The sequence below is a fragment of the Periplaneta americana genome, chromosome 1 (assembly GCF_040183065.1).
Source record: "Periplaneta americana isolate PAMFEO1 chromosome 1, P.americana_PAMFEO1_priV1, whole genome shotgun sequence".
Taxonomy (NCBI): domain Eukaryota; kingdom Metazoa; phylum Arthropoda; class Insecta; order Blattodea; family Blattidae; genus Periplaneta; species Periplaneta americana.
The window spans coordinates 211,187,688-211,197,820 of record NC_091117.1 but is presented as its reverse complement, the minus strand read 5'-3'; the positions used below and the strand labels follow the sequence as shown (position 1 = coordinate 211,197,820).

General features: G+C 34.4%; 1 protein-coding gene across 1 annotated transcript in view; it reads left to right on the top strand.

The window, feature by feature from the left end:
• The first annotated feature begins 9,688 nt into the window (after positions 1 to 9,688).
• LOC138695990 (UDP-glucosyltransferase 2-like) overlaps positions 9,689 to 10,133 on the top strand; it is a 20,524-nt gene continuing 20,079 nt past the window's right edge. The window contains exon 1 of the mRNA XM_069820479.1: positions 9,689 to 9,829. Coding sequence (XP_069676580.1) covers positions 9,689 to 9,829 — 141 coding nt within the window. The remainder of the gene's footprint in view (positions 9,830 to 10,133) is intronic.

Sequence of the window (10,133 nt, the reverse complement as noted above, 5' to 3'; positions counted from 1 at the left end):
CGAATACAAAAATTACTTTTAATAGTTAATCTATTATGCCCAAAAACCACAATGATGATCCCCAATAATTTCATCTACATAATATGGAGTTAATCTTTTCAAAAGAATATTGGACAAAATTTTGTACGACTTCAATAAAAATTATATTCCTCGAAACTTAAGTACCACAGTACACTAATTTCATTATTATTTTAAGGGGAGGCAGAGGTGAAATTTTCGAACAAAACTGAAGAAAAAATGAAAATTTGGTTTTTTCCATTTCTATTATCTTTGTTTTCATATTCCGATGTTAGTTTTTGATTTTGTGCCCTTAAAAGTATGAAATTAAAACCAAGATAATGTATTACTATATTATTCCCATAATAAACTAATACTTATCATTATTTATATACCTTCTCTGAACATATAAATAAAAAGAAATATTGAAAATTTCTTACAATATGGTGCATGGAGCATTTTATATCAAACGATATAACGTTTTATAAAATTATTAATATTTACAGAACTATTGTACTTAGAAAGTTGAAACTTGGTATGTCCATTACTAATAACATACTTAGTATCCATGATCAATTTCAAACAAATCGGATAAATTTTGTGGATTTCGAAATATTCACCTCTGCCTCCCCTTAAAAGAATAAATGATGATAGATATCCGAAAATGGTTTCAGATTATATCTACAATAGGATCAAGACATTGAAGATATTAATGCATAAAAATGACTGAACAAAGCAACCCATAACTGCTATACAAACTTACAACACATTGTATTTAGTCCTGAAGCTTGAGAGACATCTAAGAATTCTAACTTCTGTAGATGCGTACAATGAAAATTAAAACGAGGTCAGAAAAAGTTGAGGAACGCTAAGCACTCAGATTAGACCTACCGTAGGTATATTATATTTTTCAGCCACAAATATCAAATGTTCTGCCCTTACTCGATTGGAGGCTTTATGATAACAATTTTCAAAAATAATTTAGGTACGGTTGGTTGGGTTTCCCGCGATTGTTAAGCTCAAACTGTGTAATAAAAGAAAACTAATCGCGATACCCTAATTAGTTTATTCTGCCTAGAACTAAAGATATTACAAACTATAAAGTACTACACCTCATACATATGTATCAGAGACATTATTAGTAGATAAGGTAGTTTATGTGCTCTAGAATCAGTTTATTTCTCTCATGTTCTCCACGTAAACTGTTTTCCGACATTAGTCTGAGGTAGCACTGATAAAACGCATTGCTATTTTAAAAATCACATATTTTGTTAAATATCAGTCCTATCAAAATTTTGCAAAGAATAAAACTTATATGTATGTATGTATGTATGTATGTATGTATGTATGTATGTATGTATGTATGTATGTATGTATGTAATGTATGTACGTATTTATTCACACTGCAATGGGTATATACCCGGTGGCAGTGGTAACTAATTACACTCAATAATGACAATAATAAACTTATTAATTAAAAATACAATTAATAATAATACTAATAATTAATACTAATAATAATAATAATAACAGGGAATATACTAAATTAAATGAAACGATCACTTAAAATAACATTTGAAATATTCTAATTTGTATCTTAAAACTAAGATCGAACTAAAACCCACGAGTATGATATGTTCATATCTGCACAAGTACCTTTCAACATTACACTCATTTCGCTGTCAACTCACTCACTGCACTGGAACTACGACACATTTCACTGATTCTATCCTGATTTCACTAACACTTCAAAAACATTTCACTGTTCAAATTCTTTGCACTGCCACTATAAACTATAAAGCTTCACTGACAGGAACACGTTTCACTTGCACAGCACACTTCACTGACACGACATAATTCTTCACTGATGCAACACACTTCACTGACAACATAATTCTTCACTGATACAACACTTCAATAACAACATATCATTTACACCCATTAATACTCTGTATAATTACCGTCTATTAGTAAGGTCCTTAAGCCTTAAGCCTAAAGCTTATCGGAAACCGTTTTCAAAGAAACTTTTGTTATGTAACATTTTCCATAAAAATCAATAAGCGAGATATTTCAATTTATTTAATTCAGACCCAATTATAACCGCTCTTTTAAATAAAGTATTTTGAATGAAATATAGCCTAAACTCTAAGTTAGAACTGACTTAATTTATATTCCAATTCTTATAGAAATCGGTCCAGCCTTTATCGCGTGAAAAGGTAACAAACATTCAGACAGACATACAGACAAATAAAAAAATGAAATTTTTGGTCTCAAGATGGTTAATTGTACATGTTAAGACCAAATATTTTTGGAAAAACGAAAATTATCAGAAACCAGTTTTAACGGCTGGGGGATCATCGAGCTAACCACACCATACCTGCGTACTGGTTGAATGATCGTTCATCTCTGCTGAGGTATGTAGACATGAGGCTGGTCGGCCCTAGCCCTTCATGGGCTGTCGCACTAGAGTAAAAGTATTACTTATTGTATTTGTAGTAGTTAAACCGCATGCAATTTTTTTTTAATGGGAGCACGTGGATAACTATTCTTATCAACAGTAACATAACATTCTTCATACAATACAAAACAATTTAATATTGTTTTTGCACTAAAACAGAACCACTTGACAGCTATTGGATAAGGTAATTAATGTATCTTAACTTCTCAAGGAATTCAGAAATAAGTACGACATGCTAATACAGTTTCAGTTTTATTACTGTACCGTCTCATGCCAGTTCACAACAAAATATCTATCTACATACTAAACAACGCAGACGGGGAATTCTGTTTTAAAACGTGAGTAAAATATTATGGCTATAATTTGTATAGACTGGATGTAGCCTATATACAAATTAAATATTACACCTATCGGTATATATTAATTACAGGCAAAATGTGATATTTCATATTTTAAACCATTTCTGCTAAAGCTCACACTATCACTGGATAATTTCACGCAGAATTTTAGGAAAATTGTCTGATATGATAGCTAAGCTATTGTAATAGCATTATATTAGTAGTAATATTGCAGCCCCAATAAATGTTCGTGAATATTTTAATGCGTTTTAAGGGAACTGGGTAGTGATGCCTGTGCGATTAAAAAAAATTTCAGTACAAAAATTTAGTTCAATATTTCTAGGGTTTTAGTGCTCAGAGTGGAATAAAAATTGCCATGTAATACAATCCATCATTCTGAATTCAGTGATATAAAAGCCAACAAATTAGTTTCGTATCCAAGTGCAAAAGAAAGGCCCTAACTGATAACCTGTCTTCCCACTTTGTTAAATGTACCTCATTCTTCAGGTGCACATTACTTTCGACAATCTTCACTCATATACCTTGCATTTTTTTAAGTTATACAGTAATGTGTATTGTAAATACTAAAGCAAAATTTAGTTAAATATTTCACCCCTAGTGGAACAGAAAAATATTGAACTTTAACATTTTTTGAAAATGTTTTTCAATGTATTTTTTTATCGTGTTATGTCTGCGATATTCTTAAACCCGTAGGTCTGCTGTGTAGTACACAAGCTGCAGAAAACACTGTAAAAATTTTATGTAAATTGATTCAGTAGTTTCAGAGAAAAATGCGCTTAAGTTCGAAAAATGTCAACTTATGGAAAACTGCATTTAAAAAACAGAAGTATATATGAATTACATGCACAGTCAAATTTAAAGAGGTTATTTAAAGGGCTTACCTCCAGAAATACCTCCCAGAGTATTTATATTGTTTTAAAGAGCAAGTTTTGTACTTTCTTAAAACACAAAATAAGAAATCGGATTTTTGACCTCTAATCACTACCTGGTTCCCTTAAGTACATTATGCATATATACATTCTCCCATTCTCCAGTATTATTATTTTTTTTTATTTTTTTGTTTTTTTACAAAATGTTTTATTCTGTATATTATTTTACATTTTAAATATATTGCCTTTTTTTTACGCCGATTGTTTTGTTTAATGTGAAAAATACATTAAATGACAGGACAGTGGCAATACAAGTTTGTGCACAAACAGTATAGCAGCACAGCAAAAATTTAATTTACTTAATTAGAGTTCATCTTCATTAAGAAGCATGTTTAGTATCCCTTTATTTATGGGAAATTTTCTTCCCGATTCTGGGCAGACTAATTCTCCATTGATGACTTCGACCTCAAGCAAAACATGGTGAACTTTCTTCAGGAATTCAAAGCATCATTTTCATAATCATCACTCAGGGTCTGCGACAAGTCACCAGAATGGCCAATACTATCGGCAGCATTCCAGAGTGTTTCCCAGTCCAGTTTTGGAATTATTTTCAGAACAAACCCTGAGTTAAATTCAGTTTCTAGCACTTTGATGTCCTTGGCGCTTGTGGAGTGTCGCCTTCTTGGGTCTATGATCTTCCATGGAGTGGATTCCCTGTTTCTCCAGATATTCCTCTATCTTCAGGTTATCCGTGCTCTCAACTACCACAGAGCGCCAGAGTTTCTGGAACTCATCGTCCACAGGCAGAGCTGCTGTCTTGTTTCTGAAGAACACAATCTTCTTCTTGTCAATCGGTTGCGAGATGTATAATGATCTCATTCTGCAGAGCCTTGAGGGTTTTATTACAATGTGGCAAAGATTCCTGAACGTCTTCCAACAGAATTCCTGCAAGAATCTTCAAGTCTTGTTGCGTCAACAAACGCAATTGATTCCGGTAGTAGGCCAATATATTGAATTTTAAAAATAAAATATTTCCTCCAAAGCCAGTGTTTGAGGAAATGTCCCCATATTATTATTATTATTATTATTATTATTACTATTATTATTATTATTATTATTATTATTATTATTATTATTATTTTAACGGCGCTGTATCAACTACTAAATTATTTAACGTCGATGGGATTGGTGGTAACGAGATGGTACTTGGCGAGATGAGGGGTGGATTCGCCATACATTACCTGACATTTGCCTTACGATTGGGGAAACCCTGGAAAACCCCGACCAGGTAATCGGCCCAAGCGGGAATCGAACCCACGCCCAAGCGCAACTCCGGATCGGCAGGCAAGCGCCTCAGCCGACTGAGCTACGCCGGTAGCTATTTTTCCAGTATCCACACAGCTTTCTTGTGAAAAACAAAAATTCAGAAGCCAAGCAAGGCAGGAGGGTTTCCATCTTTTCGCGGCCTTTAATAACGTGTTACCTCTATAGTCTATACCAGCGGTGGCGAAAATGCTATCGTGCGCCGAGCCACTGTGTAAGCTGCAACGTGCATAGCACCTATGGAGGGAGGCGGACAACCGAAGGGGAATTGAAGCAACTGTCTGACATTAACGGTTTTTCATTTTCTTTACGTCAGGCACTTAAATAAAATTATATACAGTACAAGGTTACAAACTAATGTTTAGTATGTGTAACGAAGAAAGAAATGAACAAAAAAACATAGGACACATTATCACAACCTAAAATTAACTGTCTTCAGAATGTCTCTGCGGCAGAGTTTCAAAATCAGGAATTATGTCACTTACTGCCAGTCGTAGTTGATCTGTCAGTCGTGATCTAAATTTGGTTTTTACTATTTTCATTGTTGAAAATAATTTTTCACAAACGTAAGTTGCAGCGAACATGGCTTCAACAGAGCAAGCGAAAGAACGAAGCTTCAAATATTTATTTTTTGGCAAAGATTTGAAAAGTTCAACACTTGTCAAGTTCTTACATCTAGCTTTCATTTAACATCACATTGTAAATATGTGAATTTAAATTGAAGATCTAACCGCATTATTCGTACATCTGCTGAAAAAGGATCGACGTACAGCGATGATAATAATAATAATACTTACTTACTTACTTACAAATGGCTTTTAAGGAACCCGAAGATTCATTGCCGCCCTCACATAAGCCCGCCATCGGTCCCTATCCTGTGCAAGATTAATCCAGTCTCTATCATCATACCCCACCTCCCTCAAATCCATTTTAATATTATCCTCCCATCTACGTCTCGGCCTCCCTAAAGGTCTTTTTCCCTCCGGTCTCCCAACTAACACTCTATATGCATTTCTGGATTCGCCCATACGTGCTACATGCCCTGCCCATCTCAAACGTCTGGATTTAATGTTTCTAATTATGTCAGGTGAAGAATACAATGCGTGCAGTTCTGTGTTGTGTAACTTTCTCCATTCTCCTGTAACTTCATCCCGCTTAGCCCCAAATATTTTCCTTAGCACCTTATTCTCAAACACCCTGAACCTATGTTCCTCTCTCAGAGTGAGAGTCCAAGTTTCACAACCATACAGAACAACCGGTAATATAACTGGTTTATAAATTCTAACTTTCAGATTTTTTGACAGCAGACTAGATGACAAGTGCTTCTCAACCGAATAATAACACGCATTTCCCATATTTATTCTGCGTTTAATTTCCTCCCGAGTGTCATTTATATTTGTTACTGTTGCTCCAAGATATTTGAATTTTTCCACCTCTTCGAAGGATAAATCTCCAATTTATATATTTCCATTTCGTACAATATTCTGGTCACGAGACATAATCATATACTTTGTCTTTTCGGGATTTACTTCCAAACCGATCGCTCTACTTGCTTCAAGTAAAATTTCCGTGTTTTCCCTAATCGTAATAATAATAATAATAATAATAATAATAATAATAATAATAATAATAATAATAATAATAATAATAATAATAATAATAATAACAACACTTAACCTTTTAATGTTTCATCAGTAACATGTAGTAACTTATAATGCCGTTTTATGTTATACAACCGTTTTCTTCGTAATACTTGTGAATAAATCATACATTTAATATTCTCATCATATTGTCAGCAAAAAATGCGTCCTCCCATCCTATTTGAAACTTTCGTTTTTATAGAGGTACATGGTTTCGAGAGAGATATTGCGACGATACGCCACTCGCAGGTCAGAGACAAATATACATGGAACGGAGTTTGACTCCAGTGAGCGAGAGGGTGGGGGTTGTAGGTAGGAAGCAAGGGAAATGCACTGCGAGCCACAATGTGCTCGTGAGTAGCATTTTCGCCGCGGCTGGTCTATACGAACGGCTGTGTCTGTAACAGAAAGTAATTCCAGAAACTCCTATAGGATGTTCCGCTTCCACAGCACTGTTTGCTATTTGATAAATAAGTAACGTACCTAGAAAGTCCACTGCTGTGGAGTAACAGTTAGCACGTCTGACTGTGCAACGAGCGGGCCCGGTTCAAATTCCAGTTGGGACAAGTTACATGGTTGGGGGTTTTTCCGGGGTTTTCTCTCAACCAATTGAATCAGAATTGCTGGGTAACTTTCGGCGTTGGGCCCCGTACTCATTTCGCCATTATTAATTCACATATCATCATCCATACAATAACCCGAGTTCAGTTCACGGGGTGGCGTGCTGTACTCGTACAGGGACATCATTTTATTTTTACTTGCATTTTTATTGTACCTGCATTTCTGAATGTACTTCACTCCCACTCCTTCACTAATGTCCTTGCTCCCGTCAGACACACAAACTTACGGCCGCTGTTGCATTCGAAGTCTTCAAGCAGTGAAGTAAACACTGCAGTGTATAGTGTGTTTCATAAATATGATTGTGTTTTCTATAGAAGAAAGAACCTATATTAATAATATCGTACTAAAAAATTATATTCAAGAAACGATAAATTCAATTTCAGAAAATATGCTTCAAAATGTTTTTAATAATATGCGTACTGAATTGAAGCCTGCATTGTAATGAACGGCAACCATTTTCAGCAACTTGTTTAAAAATTCAGATTAGCTTTTTTTTTGAATTGAGGTAGCTATAAGCAAAGGAATGCTAGTGACATTTGTAATAACATGAGTTAAGTGCATCAAGTGTAAGCAGAAGTATCTAAAATTTTAGTGGCAAAGGGATATTTTAATCGCATCACATATTAAAATTAAAAAAAAAAAAAATTCACCGATTTTACGAAAGCTTAAATATTTAAACCCCATTTTCTCAAAAGTAACTTAAGTGCACCTACAGCCCTTTACTTATGACCCCCTCAATTTAAATGCTCTCTCTATATTGTATGTTAACACCAATAATTAATATGCTAAGTAAAGTAGACATTACATAATGAACATAGCCGCCTGAAAAGTTCAGTTTTTGAAAAAAAAAATGTTACTACTCTACTGTATTTTGATAAATTCCGTAAAAGTGATGATCAAACTGAAAATCGTAATATCGTATTTCCCTACAACATAAATGGATACACTACTTTTCTCTCCTCCTATACCTAGTAAAAGGATTGGTTTACATATTGCACTAATAACATCAAACTCCTGTAATGGAAGGGGGCAACAGTGTTTCCGAGTATAGCCAGGTTAATGTTAAAAATGTTGGTAAAAATAAATTGATGTCCCTGTACAAGAGCGTGGCTACTCAATCATTCACAGAATAGAAGTGGTTATGTACTATAGGCCTCAGGCTGCAGTATAAGTCTTCGAGTCCCTCCTCCGTACAAGAGAAAAAACGCAGGCTACTTAAGTTAGAATACGCGATAGGCAAATGATATGTTTTTAATATCCATTATTTACAGTAAGAACTTACAATTATTAATAAAAATGGAGCCGCGTAACATATCTTTTGGGATGATAAATGACTTCATAGATGTATGACTTTTAGATGATAGTTAAAAAAAAATACTAACAAGAAACATTCTGATGAGGGCAGACACAAAAGTTATTTTTTTTCTTTCACCATGTCAATAATGTTAAAAGAAATACTTATACAAATTTTGGCCACTCGACCGCAATTTTGAGGGCCGTAAAAAATAAGTACGCCAGGGACCGTTAACAGAAAGAAAACACAATTTCATTGGAAAACATTATTGGAACAGACACAGCAATTGTTGAGCTATTTTTCAACATATTCCCCACTGAAATTGAAACATTTGTCATATCGTGGGCTCGACAGAGAAATACAGACGACTATCAAACGCTGGTTCCTATCCCAGGCGGTTGACTTCTACGACACAAGGATACACAATTGATCTCATGGTATGACAAATGTCTCAATTCCAGTGGGGGATATGTTGGCAAATAGCGCAACAATTGCTATATCTGTTTGAATAAATCTTTCCATGCAATTGTGTTTTTTTCTGTAAACAGTCCCAGGGGAAATCACTTTCTAGACGGCCTCGTAATTGCGGTCGAGTGGCAAAAATTTGTATAAGCACTTCTTTTGACATTATTAACATGGTGGAAGAAAAAAAATAACTTTTTTATCTGCCTCCATCAGAATATCTGCTTGTAAGAGGAACATCATTGATAAATTTAATCAGAACCATACATGCGGGAAAAAGTCATCTTTATATCATTTATATTAAGCAAAAACATCAAGGGTTTTTCAGTAACATTTTAAAAAGCATGAGAATAGTCTACCACTTCTCATTCATTCATTTACCAGAACATGTGCATTTTAATTTACTTATTTCTTCAATAGGTGAGGTCAATCTTTATCTTCTTAAAGGTAATCACGGAGTTACTGTGATACAAATTTCAGGAGAGAATCTGTTTTAAAGTCGATTTACTCTATCAGTGCATCTGCGGTAATTATTAAGGGAGAAGGCATCAGGAAACAGCTCAAGGTGAGATTGGGAATATTCTAAAGTTGATAAATAATTTTAATTGTGTTCCATTTCAGTGTTAAATCGTGTACGGTCAGCGATGGATTCGTCTTTAATAGCGATGTCATTCCTTTTGGTATTTAGCTCAGAACTGAACACAGTTCAATGTGCCAACATACTAGCACTCATGAGTGTCCCCGGATGGAGTCACTCTGCTTTTATCAGATCTCTAACTCACGCTCTTCTCGAAAAAGGACATCAGGTAATTAATTGTTGCTCTTTAATATGATTCTCTGTTGTGAATCGAATGATAGCAAATTTGAAGACAAATCAACAGGATTGGAATTGAAGAGTTCGCGGGAAAAACGACGAATGTCACAGTTTTGTTAAGGTTGATGTCATTAACTAATTCAATGGATCACTGCGAAATTTAATGTTGTTCTTATGAAAAATGGTAAAAAGGAGAATTATCACCACGAATACAGTAATCCTTTCCTATATTTTCTATAGAAATAGCACTACATCTTGCAGTTATAGACTCAATTAGATCATTATCTAATCCTTAA